This window comes from Monodon monoceros, unplaced genomic scaffold, assembly GCF_005190385.1.
Source record: "Monodon monoceros isolate NGI ecotype Baffin Bay Population unplaced genomic scaffold, NGI_Narwhal_1 Super_Scaffold_21, whole genome shotgun sequence".
NCBI classification, from domain to species: domain Eukaryota; kingdom Metazoa; phylum Chordata; class Mammalia; order Artiodactyla; family Monodontidae; genus Monodon; species Monodon monoceros.
In genome coordinates, this window is record NW_021703778.1 from 70,408,460 (window position 1) to 70,428,645 (window position 20,186).

At 39.5% G+C, this 20,186-nt stretch overlaps 1 protein-coding gene across 5 annotated transcripts in view; it reads left to right on the forward strand.

Annotated features, from left to right (window-relative positions):
* Nucleotides 1–20,186, forward strand: part of MAP2K5 (mitogen-activated protein kinase kinase 5) — a 278,521-nt gene that overhangs the window by 179,746 nt on the left and 78,589 nt on the right. For 4 of the 5 annotated variants that reach the window (XM_029238396.1, XM_029238397.1, XM_029238394.1 and 1 more), the window contains one exon: nucleotides 18,698–18,727. The exons of the other annotated variant lie outside the window; for it this stretch is intronic. In XM_029238396.1, the coding sequence (XP_029094229.1) occupies nucleotides 18,698–18,727 (30 nt within the window). The remainder of the gene's footprint in view (nucleotides 1–18,697; nucleotides 18,728–20,186) is intronic. 5 annotated transcript variants of the gene reach the window in all.

The following is a 20,186-nucleotide window of genomic DNA, read 5'->3' on the forward strand; positions in this document are numbered from 1 at the left end:
AACTAATTGCTTTTGAAAGGGACTGTGTGATCGTAGTCTCTGTATTCTGGGAGTTTATGATCCACCAGACAGGCAAGTGAGAGCAGATGACCAAACACAGGTGGTGGAGTAGGTCTTTAGAGAGGAGAGAAAGGCCCTGGAATGTGTTATATACCAGATTCATCTGGGGTACAAGGCAACAAAAAATATGCGATAGGGAATGGGAGTCGGAGGTTTTGAGTCCATAGATAAGAAATTGTGTGTGATTCAATAATGAAGAGAACCCCAAGGTTCTCTTCTCTCAAGGTTTTTTTTTAGGAGCAGATGTGATGAGAACATTACCTGAAGAGAGTGGGAAGTTGGTCCAAAAAAGCACTGAAGAGCCAGTTTCTTCTTTGTTTTCACCACAGTGTTCTTGGAACAGATGTGGTAAATCCTGTTTAAAATCACTGTAGGTTGAGAGAAGTGTGAATCTCAATAGCATTTTAAAATTCTGAGTAACAAATTGTGTTCTGAAACATAGTCACCATCTTCAAAGAATTGCTTCTCTTCTGTTTATCCTCAGTTTTAAAAGTGAAAGGTTCCCTTTCTAGGTACACACTCCAAAGGGTAGAAACTTTCATTCATTCAGTAATTACTGTTTAAGCACTTACCACGTGCTAAGCCTTGGAGAGTGGAGCACACAAAGCTGAGAAAAGACTGCCTCTGATAGAGAAGACAGACACCAAAAGCCCTGTGCAGTGTGATAGTGTTGTTAGTAAAAATGCTTATGAAGTACTCTCAGCCACAAAGGTCGGGAGGGTGGCAGGCTTCTCAGAGGAGTTGACAGTTGAGCTGGGTTGTCTTGAAGGGAGTTGCCCCTGGGAGAAAGAACAGATGGAGGAGCCCCTCCCACTCCCCAGCACGCTCTGAGGTGGATCTTTGTAAACCCTTCAGGAGAGAGCAAATGTCTAGGTATGCAAGGTCTACCTGTTTGTGCGGATACCTTCCTCAAAGCGTTTTGAGTCAATCAGTTTATTCCCCTAGGGTACCGGGTGGTAAAAAAACAAATGGGATAAAAATATAGGAAACGGAGCAAAAAGGAAGTTTCCTGAAATTACACAAGATTCAGAGACAAAATGGGAACCAAGGTTTTCTATCCCTTCTACCTCTACCTAGCACTCCCCCCACCAAATTCCATAAAATCCCTGAGGTTTGGTGATGCAAGAGTTAGAAGGCTGCCTTCCTTGCTTTAAACTCCTAAAGTACAAGGTTCACCCTTGCTTGCCTTCTTCATACTGCCCCTTCCCTTGTTAATGTGCTGTCACGGTCCCCACGGGGACTCATAACAAGGCCTCTCGCCACACTCTTTCATAAAAGATGATACTGCGTGCAGCTAAAATGTGCCATTAAAAAAGTCACAGGTGCATTTGTGCCTTAAGCAAAGAATCTTTAATATCAGACTATCTCCCTATCCAGGGACAGAACTGCCCCCATCTCCTCTCAATTCTGCATGAAGTGCTTCTTTTCCAGGATTTTGTCAGCTGTATATAGCATTTGGGGTTGGCAGAAGTAACATAAAGATGGAAATACCCTTAAGAAGGGGAAAAATGAGATTATTAAGCTTGACTAGAGCACAGCAGTTTTACTAGATGTAAAGACTTTGGCCCCTTTCTATGTTTTTTGTTTATGGTTTTTAGATCCTTAAATGTGTTGTAGTTCTCCTCATGTGGATTAGTTATAGAATGAAGTAAAGGTCAAAACCCACGTGGAATTAATTGCACTTCTTCCTTGAGCCTTCATGACAAGAATTAGTGTGAAAATGCAAAAAAGTAGAGAAGAAAAAAGAAGCGAGAATCACCAACAAGAGTACAAAATTTCTGAACTAGGACAAACTGGGAAGATTAATCCTGCCCCAGAATATTTGTTTGACTCTTGTAGAAAGCATGCCCTGATTCAGTGGACTGGGTGATGTTTAGGGATGAATGTGTACATAGTAAGGGCTTGTCATACCAATTTTGATGATTTTAATTTCTAGGGTTAGGGAGTACCTAAAACATATTAGTGCAGAATTTCTGAATTTCACAGGCTGTGCATTGCTTCTCTCTTCTCCCATAGAACAAATGGCTTGAGGAGAGAGTCCCACTGTTGCTTCTTACTAATTAGTTAATCCATTCATATTCTTGTGTCATTCAAGTCACAACACGAATCTGTGGGAGGGAAGTAAGCAGTATTATTTGGAAAAGCTGGATTTTTAAGTTGGTCCTAATTGGGTCAGAAAAAGAAGTCAACACACGCCCTCCTCTAGCCGTGTGTTTGCAGCGCTCAGGAGGACGCACACACATCTAAAAAGGCACCAGGTCAGTCTTGCAGTGTTCTTGTTTTCACTGAGTATGAGCTCTCCAAGTACATGTTCTGGTTTGTGATTCTCTTTGGCGGGCTATTGTAAACCTTATTAAGGTCGGTGGTGAATAATCTGACAGGCTTTTCCACAGGAGCCAGACTGAAAGCCCTGTCTTCAGCGCATGCATTTTGCTCTTTTCACTTGGGTCCTCGCTCTTTCTGCCTTTGTTTGCCTCCTCTCTCCACCAGTCTCTTGAGTCCAAAGCGTAGAACAATCTGGCTCGATGCGCTTGGTTAATTGGAGTGTCATCTAGTCCTCTGAGACCCCTCTTCAGCGTGATCACTGTTTTACTGAAGTGGTTTGAATGATGTGTTAAATGATGAAAGCAAGGTCCGTGGCTTAGAAAAATGTGTCTAGATAGGTGAAGAACACGTTCAGAGAGTCACACAAGGTCACTGTCATCAAAGTAGCACCATCTTCTAAGGATTTGATGGGTTCTGTTGTTTTGACAGAGTTATTCTTGTGAGCTTCAAAATTACCTTTACCAAGTTAAAAATATTCAAGGAATACTATGCTGTTCACTCTACATGGACTATCATTTTCTTCTTCTCCCCAAGATACAATTTAAATACACATCCTTTATAATACCAACTCTGATCTCTCCAGCTGAAAGTAATTTCTTCTCCTTCTGACCTTCATCTACATCTTCCTTGTGGCATGTGCGTTTTCCACTTTGTATTTTATTAATTTATAGCTGTGTCATAGTTCCTTATGACAGGATTTAAATCTGATTCTCTCATAATCTCCTACACTCTCTAGCACAATTTCACTGCCCTAGTGAGTACTCAAAAAATCTTTGGGGCTCAATTTTTTCATACTTCTGTAATGGTTTTAAAGCAGTTTCTGAAAATAAAGATCAGAGTTAAAGTTTGACGAAGCCTTTACCATAAGTGCTCACAAACATTTGCTGAATAGATCATAAATGTTTTGCATATGAAGAAGAATTTTCTGTTTGCCAGAGTATCAAACCTAGATTCAAATTCCACTTCAGCCAGCATACACTATAGATCGTTGGATAAATCACTTAATCTCTCGGGGCCTTTAGATGGGAGCTCTGTTTCAGAGCTTCTGGAAAGGGCACAATGAGAAAATTAAGCCATTATCCCCTCTCTTTCAGAGGAATTACTTTTTGAAATGTTTACATATGGTTCAAAAAGCCTACTCATTTGGTTAAAGCATGGAATGCATGTGTTATCTTCCACTCTCACCTCAAACTCCACTAAAAATTACCGTGAAGGGATTTTTTTTTTTTTTTTAATGCTTATTGCCATAAAGAAAGGGAAAAGAGGGACTTCCCTGGCAGTCCAGTGGTTAAGACTCTGCGCTTCCAATGCAGGGGGCACAGATTCGATCCCTGGTTGGGGAGCTAGGATCCCACATGCCGCGTGGCGTGGCCAAAAAAATTTAGAATTTTTATTAAAAAAGGAAAGGAGACAACAGCAACCAGATTTTGAATGTGGGAAAGCAGATGGACAACAGTACACAACTTAGCAGAACCGAGAATGTTGAAATCCTAAGCTAGCAGTAGAGAAAGAAAGAATCACCTGATTTCCTTTAAACTACCCAGAAGGCTCAGGAATTGGTGGTCCCAGGTATCTGGAACTAGGAGTAGAGGTGGGGCCAGAGAAGAGAATTGTCTTAAAGATGTCTGAGAAACAGTTAAGCTGTTCGACCCACAGGTTCTTTGCCTAACTCAGCATGAGCAGACAGTCAGTCACCCCTCCCCAGCCCTAACACAAGACTGAGTAGAGGAGTTTCTCTGAGAATAAAATAAGTGATACCTGGCAGTGTAGAAGGCTGGGTCCCGTTACTGAGCCCAGAGGCATTAAGTGAAAGTTTAGATTCTAAATGTGGAGACTCCCAGTCATCTTACCACACACACCCTGTTCCTGGGACACTAGAAGCCAAGATTACTTTTCAGGAAGGATACTGGAGGAGACTTTCTTTTTTTTTTTTTTTTTTTTTTTTGACACCTTTATTGGGGTATAATTGCTTTACAATGGTGTGTTAGTTTCTGCTTTATAACAAAGTTAATCAGTTATACATATACATATGTTCCCATATCTCTTCCCTCTTGCGTCTTGGAGGAGACTTTCTTTAGGGAAATGTGACCAAGAGGCCTTAAAGATCCAGGCATTGGGAGTTTTCCAGGGAAACAGTCCAACGAGATCACGTTACCTCAGCCTACAGCCTCCACTCACAAGCACAGAGTTACTAGTCAGATTTGTAGTGCCTTACTCTTAGCAAAACATTTGAAGAAGGCTTTTAAGGTAAGAACAGAGACCTAAAATAACCGAAAAAGAAAGCAATTTGGAGGGCTTGGACACTATGCAGGGGAGAAAAATTCAAATGAACTCTAATATTCTCAGAGGGATAGGAGAAAATGTTGCATCTAGGAAACAAGAACAGGCTGCTGTAACAAAGGAACTTTCAGATGGCAACAACAAATAGAGTATTAAAAATTAGAGAACCAGGGACTTCCCAGGTGGCGCAGTGGTTAAGAATCTGCCTGCCAATGCAGGGGACACGGGTTTGATCCCTAGTCCAGGAAGATCCCACATGCCACCAAGTAACTAATAAGCCCATGCGCCACAACTACTGAGCCTGCACTCTAGAGCCCACGAGCCACAACTACTGAAGCCCACATGCCTAGAGCCTGTGCTTCACAACATGAAGAGCAGCCACCGCAATGAGAAGCCCACGCACTGCAACAAAGAATAGCCCCCGCTCACCTCAGCTAGAGAAAGCCCACGCGCAGCAACAAAGACCCAATGCAGCCAAAAAAAAAAAATTAGAGAACCAGGTTAGGAAGTCTAACGTAAAAAACAGAAGTTTCAGGAAGAAAGAACAGAGAAAACAAAGGGGAGGAAATCATCAATAGAAATGTTTCAATTTTAATTTTATAACGTGAGAGAAATATTTGTATGTCATTTCAGATGGCCTTCTTCTTAGTATTTCCACAGAAGAAAAAAAAAACCCTAACTTTTCTAGATGATGTATGTCAGTGCTTTTGCCCAGAGAACGTGAGTTTTTGTAGGAGAATAGAAAATTACTGAATTCTCTATAGACATCTGTAATAGAATTGTCCCAAGGAAAATTTAGGGTAAAATGTACAAATAGTTGGATGTAACTACCTTGTCTTATGGAACTGTGAAAAGCTGTTAACACATCTAATTTTTTTGATTTTACCTTTATACATACTGTTTAATGGATATCAGATAAGATTCATTAGATATCAAGAAAATGCAGTGTGATTTTCTACATTTACAAGCAAACACATAGAGTATAGTGAGCTGTGTAAAATGAAAATAAAAGTATTGAAAAAGTGACATGGATCACCCAGCCCAGTACCTTTGACAGAAGTTTCTGGAGAAGTGTGGTGAAGAGTATGTCATTTTCTTTCTATGATATATTTTCCGATATTAAGGCTATCATCCTAATCCTTGAACTGTTAAAGAGCACACATTTTGCGTTAACCAGAAATGTTGACACCACCCCTTAAAATCAGTGTTATCTTGGCCAAGTCATTTTGCCACTCTGAGTGTCAGCCTCTTATCTGTGGAGCAAAGATAACATTAGAAGTCATTCCTCAAATATTTATTGAACACTTTTTATGTGCCAGATACTTTACTAGGTGCTGGGGACACATTGGTAAATAGGTATGTTCCCTTTCCTTGTTGAACCTACAATGTAATGAAGGAGGCAGAAGATAAACAATAATAGTAAACACCTATTTTTTTGAGAGAAGGCAATTTCAGTATTCTAGGCTTTTTTTTTTTTTTTTGCGGTACGCGGGCCTCTCACTGTTGTGGCCTCTCCCGTTGCGGAGCACAGGCTCCGGACGCGCAGGCTCAGCGGCCATGGCTCACGGGCCCAGCCGCTCCATGGCATGTGGGATCCTCCCAGACCGGGGCACGAACCCGTGTCCCCTGCATCGGCAGGCGGACTCTCAACCACTGCGCCACCAGGGAAGCCCATATTCTAGGGTTTTTAATAAATACTTTCATCTAACAGTAACAACCCCATTAAATTACTTTGAGAAGTAAGCTTCTCTTTGAAATAACATCTAGGTAGTGGATGTTTACCGGGTGAAAAGAATTATGGAGCATTACCTAGACTTGGTTCCTGCCTCTAAATATACAGAAGAACCTATTCCCCGCTCTCCCTACAAAAAAAAAAAAAGTTTCCAGAGACACAACTGTCTCTAGTGGATCTACAGCTGCAGCTTTGTTTTGCCTTTCCAGCCCCTGGTGATTAGGAACCTGGTCTGAGGGGTGACGGATGGCTCTGGATGCCCTCTAAGCAGCTGCTCTCAGCTTCCCTCGACCATAAAGACTTGGCATTTGGTGTGCACCACTCAAGTATTGATTTTTGTCTCCTCTTCCTTTGTATAATTATTGTCAAGAACGTGAGTGGACATGGAATCTTGTTATAATATGTTATCTGCTGCTCCATCTGGTGAAATATCTTACCTGTTGATCAGAAGTTCCTGCTGAGAACCATCAGAAGGCTGAAGAATTAAAGCTGAAGGGTCGAAAGACAAAGGAAATTTCAGTGGAAGATTGTACAGGAAAGTGGGTAGAAGTGTGCTTCTGGAATCCTTGTCATGGGCCTCCTTCCCTTCCATTGAAGAATATTGAGGAAAACAGCATGTAACAGTTCCAGTCACTCGTTCCTCTTCTCACGCTCCCCTTTCTGTAATTGTCTTAACTTGACTTTTTTCTATTGTCATTTTTTGTCTAAAATTTTGTATAACTTATTGCAGAAAGGAGCTGTTAAAATGACCTTTGGCAGATGATGGATCGACTAGTTCAGCCTTTTGCAAGGTCTGTGAAGGGATCCAGCTGTCTCAGATTACCATGCCTAAATGTGCATTTTCCAAGGTTGTCAGTGATTGCAGTGAATGTGAAACTGGCAGACAAAGTGAAGTGTTTCCCACCGAATGAGGCATTGTTGAGCTTGCTTTGTGCTCAGAGCTATCCTGAACAACCATGAGGTTGACAAAACAAGATGGAACAGGTGCTAGCAGTCCCAGCTGAGCATTTTATTAGTTTGATGGATTTCAGACTGATTTTAAAGTTTTTCCAAGAGCACACGTCCAAGTCGTGTATACACACAAACACACAAAATTTGGACTTTAAAAAGAAGAAAAAAAAACATTAAATCAACAAAGTCTTGATATGAAGAATAAAGAAATAAAGAGAAGACAAAGCAGGCATTTGACAACCCATATTCCAGTGTTTGAAGGATTGTCAGTGGAGAGGCAAGCTGCTACTTTATGACTGACGGGCTGAGCTTTCTGAAGCTAACGAAAAAACAAAAAGCCCGTGGTTTTCTATTCAGTATAAAGAAGAGTTTTTTAATGGATAGATCCCTGCACCCTTCCTACTCAACAGTGCAGTCATCCTTTTAGAGGTAAAAAAAATGCCCACATCCCTAGGGGCATTTAAGTAGTGACTGAATACTTGTCTCAGGTTTGTTTCTTTTTAAGAAATACTTTGTAGAAGAGACAGGTGTAAGGTTAGACAAGATGCAGTCATTTAGTCACTTAGCAGATTTTTGTTGAGTGCCCATTATGTGGCAGGCACTGTGCTAGTCACTGGGGACATTGCTAGGAATGAAAGTGACAAAATCCCTGCTTTAATGGAGCCTACATTATAAAGAAGGGCGCTTGGCAATAATAACTTTTTAGACAGAAATAAACAGCACCGTATGATAGGAGTAACTGAGTGGTGTCGGGTTACTTTTGAGTTGAGATCTAAAAGATAAAAGGGGCCAGTGTTTTAGTGACATCTGTCAACTCTAAAATTCTGAGTGTGATAATTTGAGGAACCGCTGCTGCTACCTTTGAGATACTGAGCAATAAAAACCACTGCTCGTAGAGATCTATCAATACTCAAATCCAGTGACCTGAAATTGGCTTTAAAAATCCTCTCAGGGCTTCCCTGGTGGCGCAGTGGTTGAGAGTCCGCCTGCCGATGCAGGGGACACGGGTTCGTGCCCCGGTCTGGGAGGATCCCACATGCCGCGGAGCGGCTGGGCCTGTGAGCCATGGCCCTTGAGCCTGCGCGTCCGGAGCCTGTGCTCCACAGCAGGAGAGGCCACAACAGTGAGAGGCCCGCGTACCGCAAAAAAAAAAAAAAAAAATCCTCTCAAAGATCCTACAGACTATTTTCCATACTTTGGTTCTGAACTGAATAATAATAACTTTAACATTTTTTAGCATTTAATTAGAAAAATCTTTTGCACTCCATATCTTGTATTTAGAGACTAGAGTGTTTTTTAACTAGAACTAGAACTTGTTAAATCAGATCCCTCCTCCTACCAGTGAGGAAGCTCGGGTCCAGAGAAGGGAAGGACTGTGCCCACAGGTACAGCATAAGCGATGAGGACTGGCAGCTGGGACCTCTGATGTGGAGTGGAGTGTGCTTTCCCCTATTCCTTGCTGTTGACATCTTCTCGCTCAGTGTCATTCTAGAAGGATGACAACGTACATAACACTTTACAAAGCCATTTGATATTCATTATCTCATTTAAGCTTCTCCCCACTGTGATGGAAATGACCAAAAAATCAGTAATTTAAGTTACCCAAGATTATTCCACCAACTTTGATCTATAAGCATCAAAGTTCCTATTTTGCAAATAAGGAAACTGAGATCCAGAGAATTTAAAGGACTTTTCCAGAAAGGTTAGGTGACTAGACCAGGGAGCCGCAGTTAAATGTCTGACTCTGGATGAAAGTCTGCTTCTTCCACTATGCTGTAGAAAAGAAGTAGATCAGTAGTTTGAAAAAAGGAGAGAGAAATGGTAACTGTAAATGGGCAGGAAATCAGGTAAAGGGAAAGGCTGGTTTATTGTGACTCTGCTCATAGTCAACACTGCTTTTCACAGGATTGCTACCTACACTCTCCCTATAGTTGGTTCAGCTTTACTGTATTTTTTTAAATAGATTAATTAATTAATTAATTTATTTTTGGCTGCGTTGGCTCTTCGTTGCTGTGTGCGGGCTTCCTCTACTTGTGGCGAATGGGGGCCACTCTTTGTTGCGGTGCGCGGGCTTCTCATTGCGGTGGTTTCTCTTTGTTGCCGAGCACGGGCTGTAGGTGTGCAGGCCTCAGCAGCTGTGGTTCACGGGCTCTAGAGCACAGGCTCAGCAGTTGTGGTGCACGGGCTTAGTTGCTCCGTGGCATGTGGGATCTCCCCGGACCAGGGCTCAAACCCGTGTCCCCTGCACTGGCAGGCGGATTCCCAACCACTGCGCCACCAGGGAAGCCCAGCTTTACTGTATTTTGAAATGTACAATTGCTATTGTTTTTCAGAAGCCAAGACCTAGTTTATTTTTTTTTAGGAAACACAAAAATTAACCTAATCTCCAGTATGTCTGCTATAATAAAATGGAAGCAGGTAGATGAGAGTTCCATCTAATCAGTAAACATTTATGTAGTGCTGCCTTGTGTTGGCAGTAGGGATACAAACTTTGCCCTCAGGAGCTCCTTGACTAGAAGGAAGAAAGATAAGTAAAAGTGCAGTGGAAAATCGCATAGGACTGGGCAGATGAGTGGGAGGGCTGACATCAATGTCAAGGATAGCATTTCAGTTATCTATTACTCTTAATAAATTATCCAACATTAATAGCTTCAAATAACCTTTTTTTTTTTCTCTCAGGATTCTGTGGGTGGTGAGGGTGTAGTCAGATGGTGGTTAAGAAGGGAAATCCAAGATGACTTCACCTGCATGCGTGGAGTCTTGGTGTGGGGATGGCCACTCCATACCTCTCCCTTCCTTTCTTCCCTCCCCCCCTCTCTCAGGAGCAGCAACACACAGAGAGGCCAGAAGTGTGAGCATATTACCTGATTATGACTCTCTTGACTTTGAAATGTCTGGAAATACAAGTGTGGCTTAGACTGCGCTCGATAGACTATACCCCAGCACTGATGTTTTCTCAGGTGCCTGTAGCTACATGACTCCAGTGAGCAGTTTAGAAATGGAGGACACCCCACCAAGCTGGGTCTCTAGGGGCTGTTATCAGGATTAAAGCCACCCACTGTTAGAGCACACAGGTCAGCGTTATACAAACATATTGAAAGAGTGCCATTTCTTAATTCTTACTGTAAAGATTAAAATGGTTATTGAATTAAGCACATGAGATGGATTTGGGGGCAGTTAACTCTAATCTTTTCCCTTCTTGTACCCCTTCAGTCTTTAACAAGAAATAAGCCATCTAAATTAATCATAATGCTGAAGTATGTGAAAGTGATTATTCTAAGCAGTGAAGTATGTGTAAGAGGGCCTTACCAGTTAAAACAGTCAGCCCCTAATACTGAAAAGTTTGTATACTATGTTTATTAAAGTATTGTAGCTTTAATAGTAGAAGCAACCAAGCCATGCAGCACCAGGTTGACCAAGCTCTAGGAGACATCATCATCAGGGCGTATATCATAATCAACAAATGCTCAACATTAGCCTACTGCAAAATACTATTTCTGGTGTCGTGGAGAGCATATGAAAGTTTATGACTTAGAGTTTGCCCTTAAGCAAGTGAAATTTACCGGCATTAGAGATACAGGAAGATAGTTACCGGGTGGGATGCGATACACTGCCCAGTGAATGGTATGAACAGGGAGGGTATGGAATTTGTCCTCACAATTGTTTTCTGGGACTCACTCCCAACAGAAGAGGAGGAATAATTTGAAACAAACTCTGAAAGGATAGGTAGCTTGGAGTCATCTACTCATCCATTACACTATCTCAGATTCCACCTAGGGAAACCACCCTTAGTATTGCATTTTGAGTTGTTCAAAATTTGAGGAACATTTATTTTTCTATTAGAAAAGTAAAATGTCTGATGTCATCCATCATGACTGAACTTTATCTCTCTTTAATTCAGAGTCTCTCACTGAATGTCCTCTCAAGGCACAGAACACCATCAAAAGAGACCTTTGCAGTTGTTTCTAAGTGACTTTTAGAAATTCAGTTATATACCCAGATATTATTTAATTAGCATTGCTCTGAGTGAAGCTACTGATGGAAATCAACTTGAAACACTTAGAATGTTTTCAAAGCTACAAAAGTGGGTCTATTTAAATGGAGGGTTAGCGGGGGTTCCGTTTTTTTTTTTTATCAATTAACTGCCTCATATTTACTGTGGCCTAGTTGAAGTTATATATTGCATTTAAACCACAGTGTTCCACTGAAAAATTATTCAGAGTTTTTGATCTAATACAGTATAGACAGACAGATTGATATATACGCACGCACATACAAACACACGCACACACATATACACACATATATGCATACATATACATATATATGCATAAACACACACAAATTCTTTTTTAAAGAGAAAAAAGAAAATGATGCAAGTGAAATAGCATTATGGGAGAGGAAGGAGAATTATGTTTTTTAGGACAGCAGGGTTAGAAAGACCAAGCAACATTTAAAGATTCAAAACAATAGCATTTAGCGTGAAATCTACTTTTTATCATCCTTACCCAGCCATCAGAATGAAGAAAGACAGTGTCCAGCTGCAGCAATAGTTTGGTAGCAGGAGAATTAGAAGTAAAGGTACTAATGCCTGAGGGGTGGGTCATGAATTAATAATTGCTATGTGGCGGATGAGCCCCGTCAGAAGAGCTGAAAATGAGGAAGTTGCCTTGCAGAGCGCTATCAATCACTCAGTGACCATAACTTCCAGTAATTAGTGTACTTTATGGGCCTTTGCTTCAGTGGCTCGAAAGCACATATGCTCCAGTCACAGCTAAACTTTACCAGAGTAATATTCCAGGATGATTTATCCTCCTGCTGCACTGGGATATAACCCTATATTAGGTGAAGATTGTGAACTAAGCTGCAATAAAGTGTAAGTTTAGGTACAGTTTGCCCAGGTTGAGACCTCAATGTATCATGCTTTTCAGCACGCATGGTTATACTACAGCAAGCAATCATTTTTAACAGTAAAACAAATAAAGCAATTAAAGGAACAGCATTAGGATATCGTACTTGTGAATTACTGTTGCCCTGGCCCCATTTAAGTGTCCACTGTAATAAACCCATTTCTAATTTAAAAAGAGAAAAAAAACCCCACTGTATTAGAAACATTTATTTGTGATGCTATCTTTTCTCCATTATTATTAGTAATCTGTGGGATAGAATGCAGGACCGTCTGAATGATGGATAAATGTTTGATTTATTTCTTTGTGCTACTGTGCTTGGGATCTTTAAGTTAAAATAAATTTACTTTTTATTAATGGACTCTGGCGAGGATGAATAGTTCTTTTTAAAATATTGGGACCTGTTAAGAAGCACTCCTGGTGGGAAACTCACATTTAGGCTCTTTCTACACAAAGAAAATGTTGTGAGCTCTCCAGAGCACTTGGCACCTTTTGAACAGGCGTCGTGAGTTATTTGCCGTGGTTCATTCACCCTCTGCGCTAGAAGTCTCTGGGGCCTTTGCAGACAGGGGCCTTTGCCATTGCCAAAACATCTGTAGAGCCCAGAGTTACCAGTAATTTAACAAGCTTTGCCACCAACCTACAGTATGACCTTGGGCAAATTAATTAAGCTTCTTGTGCCTCCATTGGGCCATAATTCTGTTTGTGTTAAAGAAATCCTTGGAGTTATAGGAAAGCATTGTGTGAAAAGAAGTATAAGTTGAATAGGGAAAACATATGCATGGTTCCACTGAATTCTTTTGAGGCTGAAATGTTTCTACACTACTTTTAATGATGGTTGTTCTTGAATTTCCTTAAATAGACACTGGTGATAAGCTGATTTCACCAAGCATGGATGGGAAGGTGTACACAGTTTGATGCTTTTGTTATATTTAATATTCCGTCTTTAATTTGCAATGTATTATAATGTCACACAAGTTAAAACAATAATAGTAAAACAAACTAATTGTCTTTAATTAAAGTGAATTAGGTTTTGATTTTAATATATTTGATGTAGTGAAAACTGATAATGTGGAGGGTCCCAAAGGTTATTAGGGCATATTTCTGTTGGGCCTGATGGTGTTAGTAATAACCCTCTTCCTCATAGTTCTAGACATGAACAAATATGCCACTTCATCCGTCTCTGTTACTCGCACTTATGCCCCTCCGCAGGGGTTGCACATTCCACAAGTTATCAGCTAATGGCGTTATACATTAAAAATTGAAGCTTTCCTCACTCCGAGGCCTTTCAAGTCTTTGTTCTTAAGCCCAGGACACTTTGGAGTGCAGCTGCAAACTATAGGCAGAAGATTAAATTAATTTGTAACTCTTTTTTTTTGGTACTGCATTACTAAATCCTCCACATTTAATTGAAACCCTACTTCAAGATGCTTTGTGTTTCTGTGTTCTTTGTTGTCAATTTAACCTCCAAAGCACTTTAACACTGGTAAATTGCTGTTATATCCTTTGGATTGTTTTTAAACCATACAGTAAGAGGACAGTGAAATTGATACACGGGAAGAAAAGAAAAATCTTAGGGTAGATTTTGAGGTATTTAGTATTTATTATGGTCCTTCGCTAGCATAGTTTCAGATGATTTAAACTCTCTCTCTAGGACTGTGTAAATTGGTCTTGGGATGAAATCTCACCTAGGGAATTTTATGTAATCCAGTAGTTAAGTCTGATTTTTTAAAGTTTCCGTGTGTCTGAATGTCCCAAAGTGGCTGCTGCATTTCTGTAAAATAAAGGTTTAACTGCAGTGCACAATCTAAATGCAAAATCCTTCGATGGAAATTTAATTGTGTAAAATGTGCACAAGGGTAATTAAGAACAAATTTTAGAACATTTCAGACTATAAAGTCCTCCTTCAACTAGATCACTGGCTATATTGAAAATGCTTATTTTCAATTTGCAGTTTTGCTGAGAAACATAGAAGTCTAAATTAAGAATTTATAAAATCCAGTGCTCTTCAGCATAACTGTAAATTTAAAGCTACTCCCACATTGTTGATATTCTAAGTTGGTCAGTTGATCACCAAAAACATATCCTGAGTTTGTGTCCTGCACTTGCTTTCTGGTTACAATGTATGTTTTCTCTTTATCATTTATGACTTCATGACAATAATTATTCTTATTATCAACAGAAGCCATCTTTGTTGCTTTGTAAATGAACATCTTCTACCCTTTTTGTTAAAATACAAAGGTTTCTATCACACATTTGTTACGTATTTGGCAATTGTTATAATCGCACTCACACGTATATTGGTTATCTAAATGATAAAGTCCAACCTATTCAGATACTGCTAACTCAAGAGTATTTCATAGATTATGGTTGGACAAATCAAAGATCAATAAGATAACACTGAGGAGCAGTCCTAGTTTTACAGTGAAAGGTTAGTGGTTTACTGTTATTTAAGTGTATTCCCAACTGGTAAATGTTTTTAGAGCATTCTTTTTCTGCCTTTTGCATAGTAAATCTCCCACCACGAACAGAGTATTTAGCACTTTGCTGAATCTTACGTATTTAGAATTAAAATGCACTTTTTTATTTAACATTAAATAGAATCCTCTCCCTCCCTCATCTCTACCTCCACTTCCCCAAAATAAAGCTTTTCCAAATCTTTTACAATGTGAGCCGCTCCCCTGCTGGGAATGAAAAGGATGTTAGAGTCATTTGATGAATTGCTGGCGCTTCTGTGCGCCCACATTTTTCAATATACGTTTTTTTAAATTGGACTTAAGCTGCCTAAATTCAAATGCTTCTTTTGTAAAGATGATGAAGAGGGCAAAGACTTCCATTGGCTAAGCCCTAATCTGTTTGCTTTGTTGTGATTCTTTTTTTTTTTCTTCTTTAACCCATTTATAAATCTACATCTACATACAAAGGTCATTGGTTGGCTGAACTTAAACCATTTTACTCAGTAAATTTAATTAAGAAAATACAGTGCAACTCATAAGCAAATGAGTTTTTTCCGAGTTTTAAACCAAACCACCCTCTTGAGTGCTGATTGCCTTGCCCGACCCCTGGTGATACAGAAACAGGCAAAATTAAAAAGGACATTAAAGCTTCATTAAATCTGAAACACATTTAGTACAGTGACATATCTGCAGGCCATTTAAGAGAAGATTACATACTCTCTTTTGTAAGTTTCCTAATTTATAATACCTTGACAATAAAAACTGGGGAAATGCAAGTAGATTAATAGACCAGTAAGGGTAAAAGGTACAGAATGGCCCCAGGTCCATCTGTCTCTGAAATATTCACTCATAGCATATGTACTCCCTCTTCCCCATAAGGGTTCAGTGTTTATTTTGACTTTTGACAGCCTCAGCCATATCCGCTAAGAGCCCTTTTCCTTTTTTAACTTCTCTTAATTGAACTTGATAAAAAGGTTCTAGGGCTTAGCTATATATTTCCTTCTATTTGGCCACCAGATAAATAGTGTAGAACATAAACATTGCAGCTGCATTAAACCTGAAAGGGCAGAGACATACGTGGAAGGCAGCTCCCTCTCCCAGGGCCTTAAAATGACTGCTTGTGGTGCCAGCCTTATAGTACCGCTGCCAGTTTTCACTAGTGTGGAATTGGAATCCTTGGCTTGCCACTGGAGCAGCCCAGTGGTGACGCTGTGGGAGAGGAAATGATTGTTGCGCGTCTCTGGTCAAGAACAGGGGACCATTCTCTGCCCTCAGATTGAAAAGAGGTCAGACCTGCAAGATGCCTTAGAAACAGTCCTGGCAGGAATGTAGTTGACAAGTAAGACTGAGCTTCCACAGGATATCAGGAAAGTGCACATGAGTAAAGCCAGTTCCAAGAATGTTGAGGTCACTAGTTCAAGCATTGCCACCTGTTCCCAAGCAGGCTGGTACAGAGATGCTCCCTGCTGAATTTTCTCTCTGTTCTCTTGATGGAGGTCTCTTACAGAGTAAATGAATATCATCAGCCAGCCTAATTACCTTTTACCAGTTGTGAGAGGGGGCCAAATAGATGAGTGCACATTCCCAAGTCTGCTGTAGCCTTGCCTCTCCATAGAATAGTGATGACTTGAGAATTTGAGGCTTTGTGTTGAAGTGGGAAAAGTTCACATTTTTCACCTCATCCTACTCTTTTTTTTTTTAAAGTCTTCCTTTTATCATTGCTGAGTTCTTTAATCTACAAGAACCAATGGCCAGTGTTGGCACTGGCCAGCTAGTTTAGACCTTAACTGCATATATGGTGGGCAAGTTTCTTCTGCTGGTAAGCTACGTGGACAGAATTCTTCCATAGGCCCTAATGACATGTTCAACATATACCAGAGTGAATGGTGCAGCACCTGTAGAAGGACTTCAGATAGGATGTTGTAAACGTTTTCTAGTAGTTATTAAGCTGTCAGCTTTTTCAGGCGAGAGACCCTCCTCTTGCTACTTTTTCCAAATGAAAGAATGTGCAAAACTCATAATCTGCAGATGGGTGTGATGAGCTTTTGGTGAGCTGTCACTGCCTGTCAGTTCAGTACAGAATGGTGCAAATGCCTAGCCCACCCATTACTGCCACAAAAGACCGTAGTGGCTCTTTCTGAATCAATGTGCACATTCTCATTGGCCAGAAACACACTGTGTTTACAGAATGTAAGTCAAATCAATAGCCTGTTTTGGGTGAGGGTGGAGTGGAGGCAGTGGAGAGCTGAGTCCCTCCCCTTCCTAACTAATAGCAGTATATAGACAACAGACATAATCACACAAAACTGTGAAAGGGAGTTTGATTAACATCCATACTCTCTTTCCTTCACTCTATAGTTGAACAGATTAATGACATCCAGCAAATGAAACAATGATGGTATAACTTTATGTCTTGAAAATCTGAGAATTCTGAGTATACAAGAAATGAGTACAAGGTAACAAATCTTACCAAGTATTCATATATAGATATATAGATATATATATGTACACGCACACATATATACACACACACACATCCAAATGAGTGTTGGCCCTTTCCAAGTAGTCACCTTACATGGTCATATGGTTTATTCCTATTACATTGCTGTTGCTCAAACTGGTTTTAGAACTTTAAAAATTAACCTCAGCATCTTCATGTCTATCCTTATTAAGGAACAAAATATTTTTTCTTTGAATTTGGCTTTGGGTTTTGGTAATACCCATAGGCCATTCAGACCTTAGTCAACAAATAATTTACATGATCAAAAAACAGAGGGGTATGATTTTAAGCTCAAGATAAGATGCAGTTCTAATAAAATGAAGTAGTTGTTCTTCTGTGACTTGAAATGATTCTAAACGCAGTTCCAAAATAGGAGTTCAGAAATGTTGGAGCAGTGTCAGTGTCTTTGAGATAAGTGCACAACTTCTCAAGATCTAGAAAAGCAATGTAATATGCTGGAAAGAACCCTGGATTACGTTGCAAGTCTTGGGGTCAGTCCCCAGGCTTCTACTGATTAACTGTGTGGAAACATCTTCAATGAAACTCTGGGGTTCTAATCTGTAAAACAGATTGATGTTTCCTTGGATCCATTCTAGCTTCAAAGTTCCCTGATGTAGTGATTCTACTTTGAAAATATTTACAAATACCTATAAAGGATTTCAGACCTGACGATGGGCCACATTATGAAGTTGCAAAATTTAGCCACAGTTCTCTTTAAATAATGGTATGTTTGGTAAATTTGATCTTATCGCTTCATATCAATCCTATTCCTGGTTGAATCATTTTGTTTTCACAGGTGAGAATTCAAAGACCAAAATTAAGTGAGTGGCTTAGAAACACATAGCAGTTTACTAATTAAATAAAATTGGAAGCTGTAAGGATTCAGTTACCCAATTTCAGACCTATAGTTCCAACTTCATAGTCTTGAACTGCCACTTTCCCACTAGTAGTAGCTCTTTTCTTCTAAATATGAATGGATGAAAAAAACTAACAAATAAATGAAAATAATGGCAAAATTTTCTGTTTCACATGGCCCACTCCCCATTTCCTACAGCTCTTCCTATAATACTTATAACTGAAAATTCTACAGAGCTGTGGACTAGGAGCAATTAAGTGTTTCCATTTTTACAAGAGGAAAAGCCAACAGTATCCTATGGTTTTACATCTCTGTTTAGGAGAAACTGTCGTACACTTGTAAATGTGAATAATGCCCGTACAGCTGACAATATTCCTAAGAGAAACTATGTAAGGGTAGTGTTTAGTTGTTAAAAATAGAATATTTTATCAGGGATACAACATTGTCCAATGTAAATGTTCATTCTATATATAGCTTTCAATGTAATTACAGCAATAATTTAGTTTGTGCATTTAAGATTGTGAGCTTTTTATATTTGCTGGATGTAATTCTGAAATTTAGTACTTGTCTGTCTTAAGATCTGCCCTGCATGCAAATCTATAACTAGACAAATATTATTTCCTTTCTCAGCTTGCTCTTGGGAGGTTTCCATATCCTCAGGTAAGATTGTTCATTACTGCCGTTTTCCACTGTGACATTCATTCCTATGTATGAAGTGCAGGGAGCAATTGTGAACATTTGAGCCACATACAAATAAATCTGTCCTGTTAAATTGAAAAGTGATATCTTAAAGGAGTCATTTAGGAGTCTCTATTGATTTTTGATTTTTTTATACTCCAGATTTTTTTCCTCTTTGTTAAAGGTTGAAAGCCATCATTGTGCTCTTCCTTTGTGTGGCACTGGTAATGTTTTTCCTCATCCCAACCCAGTAGCATGTGCTCTTACTGAGGCTGGAAAAGGGACACAGCCTTTTCTTGATACACTATTTGCGTTTTTGGATTCAATTAGTTATTTGAATTAAAGGATTGAGGTGAAGGGTGAAAATATCTAATCTAAGTCATTATTTTTGCTAAGCAAATAGATGGGCCCCCAATTTTATGTGGCTGTGATTTCGAACATTTTCTTTTTAAAAAATTTGCCCTTCCTATTTACATTTCTAGGAAAATAAAATGTCCATTATGTTACCATTGCTGATAATAATCTCTATAGTAATTTCTTTAAGATTTTTATTATAGAAGGGTGCTAGCACTTAAAATATAAAGCTATTTTGTGGTTTGAAAATGATTCCCCAGTGTGTGTGGGGAAATAAGTGAAATGTCTAGAGGGATGAAAAATGAATGGTTTGACTGTTGGTTGATGCTCCCTGTTTTTCTGGCATCTTGGTCTGTACAGGCCAAAGTGCCCGGAGGCATGTCTGATTTAAAGGTGGTGTTGGTCTCTGCTCTTTAAGCATCTATTAACTTGCTATTATTATGCAAATACGTGTTGTATTACACATACTAATTTATGCATGGTTAGATTATGCAGATGCATCACAAACATGGTTATTGAATAATTGGATGGGGCTCATTCTCTCTACCATCTTTATAAGCAGTTTTAAGCAAATTGTCCTGGTACCCATGTGGACATTTAAAGCCCCTTCACACGCTGAAATGTCTCTTTTGTATCCTTTTTCTTTTACAGTTAAAGCCATCAGATAAGTGGAGGAGAAACCATCCAAGTTGTTAGGTTCAAGAGTGTCAGTCTCACTTTTCAAATTTGTAGGATTCTTTGTTTAAACATAATCTTTTCTTTAAAGAGAAGATCCTAAGTGTAATCACTTGGCATGCGTGCTCGCATTTAGTGAGATTTTACTGTGTACAGCCTTGCTGCTTAGCTCTAGGTAGCCCATCAAATTAAAATCACATTTTCAGGATTTATAGCTCATTAGAATATTTATCTTGGTAAGCCTCTTATTCTGTCAGTAATTTTTAAACAATTCACTGTTTGGCCAGTGTACGCATTCCCCTCAAATTTTGTAAATGAAGAGAAGAGGCACTATATAACTTCTCTCTCAAGCAAGTCTTAATAGAAAACTTGTATAAGCCATCTAAGAAAAAAAAATACCAAAGATTGGGAG